Source organism: Rattus rattus, chromosome 2 (assembly GCF_011064425.1).
Source record: "Rattus rattus isolate New Zealand chromosome 2, Rrattus_CSIRO_v1, whole genome shotgun sequence".
NCBI lineage: Eukaryota > Metazoa > Chordata > Mammalia > Rodentia > Muridae > Rattus > Rattus rattus.
The window spans coordinates 199,272,449-199,286,570 of NC_046155.1; the positions used below are offsets into that span (position 1 = coordinate 199,272,449).

General features: G+C 42.5%; 1 protein-coding gene across 1 annotated transcript in view; it reads left to right on the forward strand.

Moving 5' to 3' along the window:
- The window catches only part of Ccdc170 (coiled-coil domain containing 170), a 102,932-nt gene that overhangs the window by 37,712 nt on the left and 51,098 nt on the right, over positions 1–14,122 (forward strand). Inside the window, exons 2-5 of the mRNA XM_032895254.1 lie at positions 4,318–4,446; positions 5,705–5,961; positions 10,885–11,029; positions 13,281–13,466. Coding sequence (XP_032751145.1) covers positions 4,318–4,446; positions 5,705–5,961; positions 10,885–11,029; positions 13,281–13,466 — 717 coding nt within the window. The remainder of the gene's footprint in view (positions 1–4,317; positions 4,447–5,704; positions 5,962–10,884; positions 11,030–13,280; positions 13,467–14,122) is intronic.

A 14,122-nucleotide genomic window follows, 5' to 3' on the forward strand; every position in this document is an offset into this window, starting at 1 on the left:
TCAGGTAAAGTTGAGGGATTAAAAAAAGGGGGGAGGGGTTGTTCAGGAGGGCTTGATGAGGAGAAACTTCCTGTATGCCAGCTGTCACCACTTCCAGTCTGTGCTGTCACAGTCATTGATTTGTCATTGTGGTCTCTGTAGAGAGACTGCATAACAGGGCTGGTAAGCTTTAGCTATGTTTGTCCCTTAAACAAGATACTTAACAGAGGATGGGGGAGAGCAAGAAGACAAGGCCTCTTAAGTCCACATAAGCAAAGCTCATGTGAACTCACACAGACTGAGGCAGCATGAACAGAGCATGCACAGGGCATGCACAGAGCATGCACAGAGCATGCATGGGTCTGCACCAGGTCTTCTATGCATGTGTCACGGCTTCCAGTTTGGTGTTTTTATGGGATTCTTGTGTGAACAAGTGGGTCTCTGGTTCTTGTGTCTTCTCTTGGGCTCTTTCCTCCTGTTTGTTTTGTCAAGCTCCAATGTGTTAGTTTTGTTTTATCTCATTCTATTTTATCATTCCTCAGAACCTTATTTGTTTCCTAATGAGGGACTGAAGGGGAGTGGATCTAGGGAGGCAGGAAGGAACTGGGAGGAGTAGAGGGAAAAAGAAACTGTAATCAGGATATATTTCATGAGAAAAATTATGTATGTTCAATAAAAGGAAAAAACTTAACAGAGGACATTAAAGAAACACAGTTCTTGTGAAGGGCTTGGAAAATATGGGAAATTATAATAAAAGGAGACTAAAATCTAGCCCTGTGATGGAAAGAACCACAATATTTCTTTCCAGCATTTAAACACATATTTAATTTTACAAATGATGCTCTTACCCTGAGGTCAACACTGGTGCCCTCCTGAAGGCCAGTGCATGTGTGCTGTCTTGACACTGTCTTAGACGTAGTTATAGGAAACACATAGAGTGCTATTTTTTCCTTCTCCTTCTGGGTTATGGACACAAGCATCGTCACTGTAGCTTTATAATTTCTTGGTTTTGCTCCATGAAGTTTCCTGGAGGCAAAGCCTAGTAAGGGACAGATCTGTCTCTCACTGCCCCATCCACAGGGTTCTATAGTTCAGAAAGGTCTTTGTGGAATAAATGTCATGTGAACGAGAGCTTGCATTGCTTTGATACCCTCTCACTCTTTTGTTGTCATTACAAACCACAGAATGATAGTCATCTTTGTACGTGTCCCTGTGCACATGTGTGAATAGATTTCAAGGTGATATAGTTGGAGAGTTGAGCTGCTGGGTCTGACCATGTTTGTTCTGGGGTATAGGATATTGACACCAAGGCTTTGTATATGCTGGGCGAGCTCACTACATGGAACACTTTGTAGCCCTGTTTTACAAAATACATCCTTGTACATCCCACGAGCACTTGAAGATGTTAGTACTTATAATACTGATCGTCATTAGATCAGGACCTGCTATGACAAAGGGAAATCTCTGAACTATTTCATGTGGCTCTTACTATTTTTTTTTTCCTTTTTCTTTTTTTTCGGAGCTGGGGACCGAACCCAGGGCCTTGTGCTTCCTAGGCAAGCGCTCTACCACTGAGCTAAATCCCCAACCCCGGCTCTTACTATTATATGCAGTGGGTACACTGCATTTTTATTAGAAGGAGACAAAAAACAAGATAATTACATCACTTGCTAAGTAAAAAAAAATCATAGCCATTGGATAACTCCTTTTCCTAATACAATTTTTATTGAGTGGTGTTGTACACGCTAAGGTTGAAACCTCTTCTGAGGGCACTTCCGCCCCTCGAGGCCTCATGGGGGAAGTGCAGCTGTGGTGGTGAAGGTCCATGGGACCCTTCTGAGGCTGGCCAGGTGTGATCCTGCCTCCCCTTTCAACTTCTTTTGCTCTTTCCCCAGGAGTGCTTAGCCATCTTGGTTGTATGGTGACTGAAAACACTGGCTGTCACTAAGTGTCCCGGAGCTTTTGTTTGGCATCTTGTGGACTGCCACACAGGTCATGGCAACATTTGTTGTCCAGTTCCGGGCCATGTGATGACTTTTGCGGTCGTGACTATATCAAACAACAGTGATTGGTGGTGGTCCAGTAGTCTCTGGCTGTCATTAGTGGTTTTACTGAAGAGTCCTCTGAGGCCACCAGGATAATCCATGAAATTCTCCTTTCTGTGACCTCTCTCACATACCTTAAAAAACAACAAAAGAGTGGGTTTTCATGCATATCTTTCATAAAGACCATAGGGCTTGGAGAATTTACAGAGCTGGGTATAGCTATATGCCTATTTCAGTTCTTATTGCTAACGCAAAATGCCTGATAAAAGCAACTGATAAAATTACTAGTACCTACGGGGCAGCTCTCAACTGTCTACAACTCCAGCTGTAGGGAACCCAATATTCTCTTCTGGCCTGTTCAGGCATCAGGTGCACACAGGTGGTGCACAGGCGAAACACCCATCCACATAAAAACAAACCAACAAACACAACAAGGAGTGCTGGGATGAGACGAGCAGGCCAGGCCAGGATCCTTAGTTTTACCTTAGTGGCTATTAGTGGAGCCAAGAACTGTTAGCTTCTGGAAGGGCCCAGACTTCTTGCAAATGTCTGCCGCACCCTGTTTGCTTTCTTTTAAGTTGCTTTCATGACCGGAAAAAGATTTCGACATTGGGAGAAATGGCAAAATGAATCACTAGGAAGGAGGGAAACGTGATCTCTCTGTGAAGAAATGAGTTGAGAGAGCGTCCAGTCACATCACATTTGGAAGGACAGTGAAGCTTATCTGCAGGATGTAACTGTTAGAAAGAACCCTTTAAACGATCCTTTTCTGACTCTTTTTGTTCTGGGTAGGATTTAATTCAGACGTTATCAGAGTTAAGTAGGAGGAAACTTAAAGCTATTACTTTAATTTTTGTGTGCGTTCATTCACGGTGAGTGCCCCTGTGCACATGTCATGGCTCTCTTGCAGAGGTCAAAGCTCATCCTGGGATGCTGGTCCTCACCTTCCACCTTGTATGAGACAGGATCTCTTTGTTGTCCACTGCTGTGTATACTCCAGGCTGGCTGGCTTGTGGGCTTCTAGGACTCATCTGTAGGACTGCTGGGACAGATAAACTTTTGACTGGGGCCTAGGAACTCAAGTCCTCACAATTGCATGGCAAGTGCTTTATCCTCAGAGCCATCTTCCTAGCTAGGAAAAACCTCGAAGCCAGCAAAAACGCAATTGCTTGCTTGCTTATTTCCTCCTTTTTTCTTTTGGTTGTTTTGTTTTGTGCCTTTGAGATAGGGTCTTATGTAGCCCAGGCTAGCCTTGAACATGCTAGGCAGTCCATGTTGATCTTGAATTTCTGATCCTATTACTTCCAACTCCTAAGGGCTATAAGGCCTGGCTATCTACTTTCCCTTTTCTCCTTCCTTCCTTCCTTCCTTCCTTCCTTCCTTCCTTCCTTCCTTCCTTTTTTCTTTCCTTCTTTTAGTTTCTTTTATTGGAGGTCTAATCCAGGGCATAACTCATGGGCTCTACTACTGAGCCTAGGCAAGCCAACTTTTTCTTCTCATATACCATTATAATATTTATTTGTCTTGTAAGATACAGGATTTTGCTATGTTGCACAGGTTGGCCTCACACTCTTGATCTCTCATCTCAGCTTCTCAGGTTCCAGGATTACAAGTGTGGGCCATGGTATCAAGCTCCAAAGACCAATTTTTAAGTAAATGACTTATCTTTCTATGGTAGAGATGTCTGGTGTATGTGTATGTATATGAATGAGTATGTGTGTGTGTGAATATATGTATGTGTGCGAATGTATGTGAGTGTGCATGTATGAGTGTGTGAGTGTATGTCTCTATGTGTGTATGAGTGTATGTGTTGCAGTGTGTGTGTATATGCATGTGTGTATGTATGTCAGTGCAACATGTGTGAGTGTGAGTATATATGTATGAGTGCATGAGTATATGTGTGAGTATATGTGTGTGTGAGTGTTTGTGACTGTGGGTGTGCATGTGGGTGTTAGTATGTATGAATGTGCATGTACATGTATGTGTGTGAATCATTTCTTGGACTGCCTCCTGCTTCCCTTTGAACTCTGAGAGCAAGACTGGCATGATCTGAACATAGCACACATTTTTTTTTTTTTTTGGCAGAGCTGAGGATTGAACCCAGGGCCTTGCACTTGCTAGGCAAGCGCTCTACCACTGAGCTAAATCCCCAGCCCCATAGCACACATTCTTGGTCATGCTTTCTGTGCATTAAAATAAAAAGAAAATGTCCACTTAAGATTATCTTTGTGCAGCCTTGGATGACAGCCTGTTTACTACTTTTAATGGTTTCTTTTTGGGGAAACTCTACCAGGGAATTGCCGATCATCACCCAGAAGTCCCTGTTACCCGGGAACAGCTGAACCACTACCGGAACGTGGCTGAAAATGTTCAAAGTGAGCTTGCAGCGGCGCTGGTCAGATTTGAATGTGCTCAGTCCGAGGTGAGGTGCTGTACACATTCACTGCTCAGGAGTGCATCTGTGAAGCTTTTTATAGAGTGAAACAGCATTAGAAACAGGAATGTTAAAAATAGTATTTCAATCCGCTGACAAAGTTTACACTTACTCTCTTGTGTGCTTAGCCCCTACAACTCTGTGCTGGCTTTTAGAATTTAGAGAGTCTGTATAACTTGAGGAGACCCGAGGACTTTGGATTAAAGTCGAATGGGCCTTGGGGAAAGTCTTCCCTTAATGTGAATCCTGAGCTTGTAAGAAGGATTTCTAAATTCTCTTTGTGTGGGAGTTCTGATTGGCTGGGCAAATTCCAAACTTGGGAAGCGCAGTGTAGTTTCTGAGTCCCTCCAGATCCATTCTGCTTGCAGTGCAGGGGCTGTGAGGGGTCTTGACCGGCCTGTGAGGCAATGAGTGGTTGACAAACTGGTAACACGTGTGCAACTAACGCTTCATGCATGCACACTCCCAGTTCCAAAGAACCGTGTATGTGTGAAGATGGTCCTGCAGAGGAGACCCAACACTCTCAAATGCAGACGTCCTCCAACATTTTGATGCTGCCGGAGCAATGGAAGTCTAAAGCTTCTGCTTGCATAATTTCCCTTTGCTGCCATATTTCCCCCAGGAATCCGAATATCATTTTTTCTTTACCACGTATAATTATGGTCAGGAAGGCCAGTGGAAGAAATACCGTTATATCCTGAACATCTGGATTTGCTTGAGAAACAGTTGTGGCCATGAAATCACAAACACTGTGGCTTGGAGGGGCCCCAAATCGTTGTAAATCAGCACTAAATGCAGCAACACTGATAGAGTAAATGGGTTCCCATTGTAAAATGTTTTATTGCTTTTTGTAATATCCACCACAAATGTTTCCCGAGTGGCATGAAATCAACTTAAGATGCTGCTCATTTTTATTTTATTTATTTATTTTTTTTGGTCTGTGTACTTGACATTGAAGTTCTCTCACATACTACATATGATTACTCTTTCAGGAGATTATAACCCAGCCTACAGCTGACTTTTGAAAAAGATAAACTGTGATTATTAGTCAGGAAACTATTCAGGCATAATTTCCAAGTTGGTAATGCAGATCCAAATTCAAGGAAGAGAACATGAAATTGGACGAGGTCAAGAATAAAACGGTGAAATTTTAAATTACAATCTTGGCTCTATTGGCAGGCACTTCCAATGACACACATATTGTTTAATCTCTCCCCCCCCAAACCCCAACCTCTCTGCACTTTAGCTTCGAGAACTTCGCTCCAAGATGCTTTCTAAAGAAGTTTGCTGTCAGGAGCTGAAGGCAGAAATGGAGAGCTATAAAGAAAACAGTGCCAGAAAGTCCTCTCTCCTCGTCTCTTTGAGGGGCAGAATACAGGAGCTCCAAGAAGAATCAGCAGCGTTTTCTGCTTCTAAAATCAGAGCAGAAGCCTCTGCTCATGCCATGATGAAGGAGAACCAGGAACTAATGAAGAAAGTTCTAGAACTGGATGAGAAATTACAGTAAGGAAGTTTGGAAATGCTTCCCAGTTTGTTAGTGGCTATACTAGATTCAGATCTCAGCCTACATCTTGAGTGATCTTTGAATGCTTTATATGACTTTCTCCTTAAACTCAAGCTGGAAAAACAATTATAGACCTCAAATATCTTTGTAGTCTTGGAAACTTTGCTCAAGTTCGGGTGTTATTAAGTGTTTCAACAAACACAGTTATGCAAAAGCATAGGACCTTGATGGTGGTTGCAAAAACTTATTGCAGGTGTAGTTGTAAGTTTCCTTAAGTAAACAGTTGACCCTGCAGTGACAGAGAAGCCCACAGAAAGAGAGTATTTTGAGGCTAGCTAAAAAATATTCAAGAAGCAAGACTACTTCGAACTCTCCTCCTTAGGCTTTACTGGCATTTTATACAGAGAACTCATGGAGATTTTTCTGCCTCCACCTCTCGAGTGTTAGGATGACAGTACCATGACCAGCTTTGAACATCACTATTAATGAAGTGGTTCATACTACTTTTTATGTATTCCATCTTAAAAAATGGACTTTCTCTTTAAACTCAAGCTGGAAAAACAATTATAGTCAATACCCCCCAGTTCCTGTCCCCTTCCACCTATAGAAAAACTTCTTTTTTGTTTGTTTGCTTGATTTTAAGATAGGCTGTCTGTCTTAGTTAGGGTTTTACTGTTGTGAACAGATACTATGACCAAGACAACTCTTATAAAAAATAACATTTAATTGAGGCTGGCTTACAGTTTCAGAGGTTTAGTCCATTATCACAAGGTGGGAGCATGTCAGTGTCCAGGCAGATGTACGGCTGGAGGAGCTGAGAGCTCTACATCTTCATCCAAAGTCAGAAAGGAGGAGACTGACTTCCAGGCAGCTAGGAGGAGGGTCTCTCAAAGCCCATCCCCACAGTGACACACTTCCTCCAACAAGGCCACACCTCCTAATAGTGCTACTCTCTAGGCCAAGCATATTCAAACCACCACACTCTCCCTGTGTAGCCTAGGCTGCTATTGAGCTTTCATCCTCTTCTTCCTGAAAGCTTGGATTACTGGGGCTCTTAGATGTTTTTGTGAACCCATCTTCAGTTGCTTTGTGAGATCCCCAGTGGTGAAACAGGGCTGGTTGGTCTCTCCATCATTAGAGATCTGTGAATCACTCTCTGCTCTTGCTTTCCAGAACATTACACACAACTAGTTTATCTCCTTTTCTCTTTTTATGTTTTTCTTTTTCTTTTTTTTTTTGGTTTCTAAATATTGAGCTGTCTCATACCTCCATCTTTAGCTTTCTTCTTATTTCTGTGCCATTTAATCTCCTGTGTCTTAAGTATGATCTAATTACTGGTGATAACATGACTCCATATGCAGCTTGAATCTCTTCTCACAACATAAAGCACACAAATCTGGGCATCTTCATGTAGAAGCCCAGCAGACATTTTACATTTTAATTTCATTCTTCTAGCTGCCAGATGAAATATCTTGGTGTCATCCAGGGTTCTCCTTTTCTTTCATATTCTTCTCCATTTAGCAAATGCAACCACAGCTATTTTCAAATAAAACTAAATATTAACCATTTCTCATTTGTTACCCCCAAGACAATATCATCTTTCATCTGGCCTTATTGTGGTAAATATATACTACTTCAGGACCCCAGTCCTGGTACCAGTTTATTCTTTGAGCAGTTTAAGGTGCTATTAAAGTATAATAGATCAGTGGTTTAGCCAATGTAAATTTATCAGTTCTGGAGGCTAATTAAGTTCAAGATTAAGGTGCTGTGGATTCATTTCCTAGCAGGGACTCACTTTCAGTTAGAAGATGAACTTCTTTTTGTTTAATCCCATGGTAGAGAGAGAAAGAGACATCCTCTTTCTTTTTTCTTATTTTTCTTACTCATAGGGATTCACATTCATGACTTAATAATTACCTCTGGGAAGCCTCAAGTATACACATCATCTTAATGGAGGCTCTTGATTCAACATATGGGGACCCAGAAACCCCAGCTCACAAAGGATTTTCTTTCTTCTGTCAATGCACACCCCCAGCCAGAGTGATCCTGTCAAAGCACACATGAGATCGTGTCAGTCCTCAACTCAGAATCCCCCATGTGTGTTTGCAGCCCAAAAGGCCCGTACTAACCTGCTGGTGTTACTTTTGTCTCCTTCATTCTTTCTGTTCCATCCCACTGGATTCTTTGCTGCTTCTTGAATGGACAGACATGATCCTACCTCAGGGCTTTCGCAAGTGCTCATCCCTTTGTCTTCAAGGCTCTTCCCCAGATAATATAGCTATGTCTGATCTAGGCACTCATTTAGAAGGTCCTGCCCATTTAGCCCTTCCATGAGTGCCATGCCTAAAAACTTACTCTTTTTTCTGTTTGATCATTTTCCTCCGGTATTTACATAATAATACTGTATATTTTTATATGAATTGATATTTGGATCAGTCTGTCTTTGCAACTAGGACATATGCTTCACAGAGCAAGGATTTTTTTTCCTGTTTTTTCTTTATTAACTTGAGTATTTCTTATTTACTTTTTGAATGTTATTCCCTTTCCCGGTTTCCGGGCCAACCTCCCCCTAACCCCTCCCCCTCCACTTCTATATGGGTGTTCCCCTCCCCATCCTCACCCCATTACCACCCTCTCCCCAACAATCACGTTCACTGGGGGTTCAGTCTTAGCAGGACCAAGGGCTTCCCCTTCCACTGGTGCTCTTACTAGGATATTCATTGCTACCTATGAGGTTATAGTCCAGGGTCAGTCCATGTATAGTCTTTAGGTAGTGGCTTAGTCCCTGGAAGCTCTGGTTGCTTGGCATTGTTCATATGGGGTCTCGAGCCCCTTCAAGCTCTTCCAGTCCTTTCTAAGATTCCATCAATGGGGGTCCCGTTCTCAGTTCAGTGGTTTGCTGCTGGCATTCGCCTCTGTATTTGCTGTATTCTGGCTGTGTCTCTCAGGAGAGATCTACATCTGGTTCCTGTCGGTCTGCACTTCTTTGCTTCATCCATCTTGTCTAATTGAGTGGCTGTATATGTATGGGCCACATGTGGGGCAGGACAGAGCAAGGATTTTTTCTTTCTTGTTTACTTCTGTGGCTTTCACATCCTTGATAGGATCCAGTGCATAATCGTGTTTGTTAATTGTCTACTAAATAAATGCAAAATATAAATGTTAAATACTTAGTGTAAAAACACATTTACAATACAGAAAAACCCCAAGAAGAAATTAAAAATTACTCAAAATCTTTGTTTATAGAAAATCTTAATAAGCATTTCTCAAATAGGCTTTCAGACAATTTTGCCCAGATAGCACTATGTAATATACTACTTTCACTAGCACATTGTTGCTGTTTTAAAAAGTCATTTGGTTTATCATCTTAATGGCCATATGTATTCCATTTCTAAAATAGCTTCATTGGGAGCTGAAGGGAAGGATCAGCAGTTACAAGCATGTCCAACTCTTGTAGGGGAGAGGTTTGGTTCCCAGCACCCAGATGGAAACTCACAATTATCTCTTTATAACTCCAGTTCCAGGGGATCTAGTACCCTCTTCTGGCATCCATGAGCACCAAGCACACACATGTTCCACATACATACATATAAACAAACACTCATGCACATGAAATATAAATCTTTAAGAGCTTACTTACTCAAACCACTTCCTTGGCTGTTTCCTGTAAATACTTACAATTAGTTTCATTATAATGTTTAATATAAAGCAATCCAAACATGCATTTGTAGACACTTATATTTTATCGTTATGTGATTATTTCCTTAGGGTAAATTCTTGGAACTTTGTTAGGTCAGTTGGGAAGCCAATAGCTGTGGACATAGCTTGGTGACCTTTGCAGTAGAACTGAGATGTTGAAATCTTGTGGCTAAAGGGTGGGGCCATGTAGGCAGATCTGTGAGAGCCATGGTGCTCATTGTGCTTCTTGTGTGTGCAGAAACTACAGATAGATTGACACTAGCCATTTATTAATGCACTTTCCTAAATGGAAATATGATATGCTTTTGAGTACATGCAATTACATGCTTTGTTAATCCTTGAATAGAGTCAAAAATTTCACAGTAAACACTTAACATGGGAAAAAGAAAGCAATAATCATGATTATTGTCTAGAATGCTGAAAATGATACCAAATTACTGAAATGTTCTAATTTGTCTTAAAAGTATGTCTGTGGGTTTTTTTGATGATATCTTTCTAAACATTTAAAGCACTGGAAATGCACCATGCTATTTCAACAAACCTATTGGAGATCATATATCTGGCATTTCCTTAACTTGTCTATTTCTATACATTGCTAATACGCTAACAAGTCGCTCTGTGTGGCTTCTCATATTGCTTTTTCCTTGTGCTTGAAAGTTTTTCTCTCCACAATAGAATTTCCCTGATCCAGATAGTATGTATGCATGTATATGTATGTATGTATGGTACGTACATTTGTGTGTACATCCATATGTCCATATGTATATGTGTTTGTCATATACTAGGTCATGAGCTATGACCTTATAGATCACCACATAATGTCTAAAATGAAAATGAAACTTGGCCCTCTAGCATCCATAGGGCAACATTCTCTTCCCCTTGAAGGTCCTAGTAGAGGCATTAGGGCTTGTGGATTGTAACTACACACACGGCAGAAGGTCCATGTGTCAACTATGTGTTTGCCTTCATGTCTGCAGGTCAGTTAAAAACAGAAGGCAAAGGCTCCTCCGCCTCTCTTGTTACCATGAAGACATTTATCTTCTGCACACAGTAGGTGCCCCGAAGTGGCTGACATTCCTTGTCAGTCAATCATTTGCACTGGGACATTATGATGTTTTGAGAGTGAACATTGTTCCGCATGGAGAGCTTTATTCCTGACTTGTTTTGATGACTGTTGTCTGCTAAGGGGCTAAATCTTGATTTATATGTTATCTTGCTGATAGAGACTGTTCAAAGGCAAACGAGGAGTCTAAGAAACAAGGCTCAGAGACTCTCCGGAGGCATGAAGAATTTCGTACTCAGCTTTGTGATTGCTTGAGTCTAGACGAGAAGTGTGAGGGGGCATCGGATGAAGATTTAATCTTAAAGGTATTTGCATGCAGGTGGAAGGCACTGTAAACATGGGGTCATCCTGGTAGGCAATAGGAAGGGCAGTGGTTGAGTCTAGGGGTGACAAGAGATCAGGAGGAGCCTGGCTGTGTTACAGTTTCTATTGCCGTAACAAAAACACTATGACCGAAAAGCAGACGGGGGAGGAAAGGGTTAATTCAGTTTACACTTCCAGATTACAATCTATCATTGGAGGAAGCCAAGACAGGAACTCAAGCAGGGCTGGAACCAGGAGGCAGGAACTGATGCAGAGGCCATGGAGAGGTGATGCTTACTCATGGCTTGCTCAGCCTGCTTTCTTATAGAACCCAGGACCACCAGCCCAGGGATGGCACCACCCACCACTGGCTGGATTGATCAGCAATTGCTTTGCCCTTTGACCATTATCTAACTGGCTCAGCCAATGCCTCCAAAAGTCAGCTGGCTTGTGTAAATGGTAGCTGACTCCCTCCCTCTCCCATCTCCTCCCTCCATCCCCCATTCCTCTCAGAAAAGGGGAGCCCTCCCATGGATATCAACCAGCCCTGGCACATCACATTGCAGTACTAATAGATGCTCCATCTTCTACTGAGGCTAGACAAGGCATCCCAGTAGGAGGAAGGGGTTCCAAAGGCGGACAACAGAGTTAGAGACAGCTTCTGCTGCGAGGAGTCCTACTTGAAGACCAAGTTACAGAACTGTAATATATTATTCACAGAGGGCCTAGATCAGTCCCGTGTAGGTGCCCTGGTCAGCAATTCAGTCTCTGTGAGCCCCTATGGGGCCAGGTTAGTTGATTCTGTAGGTTTTCTTGTAGTGTCTTTGATCCCTCTGGTTCCTATAATCCTTCTTCTCACAAGGGAGCATTCTTTAAAAAAATTAGCTTTAATTATGTGTATGTGGGTGCACATCCATGTTGGGGTGTGTGTGCACATGCCCTTGGAGGCCAGATGTCAGATTCCCTGGAGCTGGAGTTTCAGGTAATTGTGAACTACTTGATGTGGGTTCTGGGACCCTGGGTCCTCTGGAAGGTCTGTATGTGCTTGTGAATACTGGTCCTTTTCTCCAGTCTCTCTCACATCCCGTTTTAGACAGGGCTCACTGAGTCACCCTGGCTGGCCTGGAGCTCTCTGTGTAGACCAGATAGCTTTGAACTCAAAGAGGTCTATGTACTTGTGCCTCCTGAGTTCTGGGATTTAAGCCATGTGTCACTATACCTAGCCAGGAAGCACTTATAATAATTTCTTGGCTATCCATGTATCCATTTCTCCATTATCTAATGAGTGTATATTACGTGCTGGGCACTATGCTGGGGATGTGACAGTGAATGGCACAAGACTACACCACTGAGAGCTGTCATCATTATGGAGTTGAAATGGTGCAGAGTTGGTTAACTTTAATGCCATCCTATTTGGTAAAAGGTTCTGTGTAGAAAATCACCTTGTGAGGTAGGGAGAGGGAGCAACAGATATCAGAGGTACAGGAAGCTGGTTTAGGCAGACTCACAAAAGGGGCACAGCCCCAGAGCTGGACTGTTAATAAGGATGCTGAGAAGGGAGCGTGAGGATGTGAGGGAGTATTCATGATCAAGGATCAGAACTGAGCTGTGAAATGTGCAGGGTCTGAGAGATGTAACACTTCCACAGGTGGACACACACACACAGGTTCAAGTCCTGCCAGGCACTGTCATGCTTCTGCAGAGCGGGCTTATCTATATGGCCAGGAACATTTACAAATGCACTCAGTAAACATTTTAAAATGCACATCATGGAAAGCAAAAAGTCCCATGAATGCTAACACCCAGGACAGCCACTTTTAGCCAACTCTGTAGTATGTTTACAATTACTTAGAAAGATATTTGTAAAAACAACTGTCCTGTTTTCTCTGCAGTGGCTCCCACACCAGCACCTCGAACACAATACGTGTAATTGGATGTGGGCTGAGGGCAGCTTGGTCAGAAGCCTTTGACAACCCCTTAGCTACCATGTCACCTTCAGAATGCTACAGTCAGGGCTCACCAAGCCTCCACACCTCCCATGGTGTGGCCCCTTTTGAATGATCTTAATTTGACTCTGGAATTTGCAAATAACAGCCTTTGGACGCTGTTTGAAAATGTGAGGGTACCTGTTGTTTTGATTGTTTGGTCGGATTACAACCTCATTAGGCTATAGTCAGAGCCGTTTGGAGAAAATGGATAGAATTGTCTATTTTCCCCCTCTTTTTACCACAGCTGTCATTTCTTTCTCTTCAGCTTAAAGAGCTGTGCAAGGAAAACACATCCCTAAAAGGACAAGTCACTACTCTTGAAGAGACTGTAAGCGTCCATGAGATGGAGGCAAAGGCTAACAGAGAAACCATCCGGAGGCTGGCAGCCGACGTCAGCAGGGAGCAGACAAAGGCTGCCTCCTGGGCGGAGGAGAAAGACAAGCTGAATCAGGTACTGTGTGCTGAAGGTTCCTCTGTGCCCTGCTCACAGAGCAGAAATGGAGGAGCTGGTGAGGGCACTGCGTGGGGGACATGACCCAAATAAAGCATATGATATTTGATACATACTTTTTTTTACACTTAGTTAAATATGTATTTCTTTTGTTGTTGTTGCTGTTTTTGTTTTTTGGAGACAAAGTTTCTCTGTGTAGCCCTGGCTGTCCTGGAACTCAGTCTGTAGATCAGGCTGGTCTCAAACTCAGAGATTCGCTTGTCTCTGTCTCCCAAGTGCTGGGATTAAACATGTGTCACTGTCACCCGGCTAGATACATATTTCTAATTGCAAAAAGAGAAATGAAAAATACTTTAAAGGATTTGCTGACAGGATGGCTTACTTTGATGAGATAATAAGAATGTTTTTCATTTTCAACTCTTAGATTTTGAACATGTAGGCAATAAATTTAAAAGATACAAAATTCTTCTTGTACAAAAGATATTAAATGGCTATTCCTCCCCTTCCTCCCTCTCCCTAGCCATCCACTTTTCCTCTGGGGGAACTTGTTATAATTTATTTTTAATTTAATTAACTTGTGTGAGTGTGTATGCTTGAGTGGTGTGCACGCATGCACATGCTTACACATCTGCCGGTATACGAACAGGTGAAGGTTA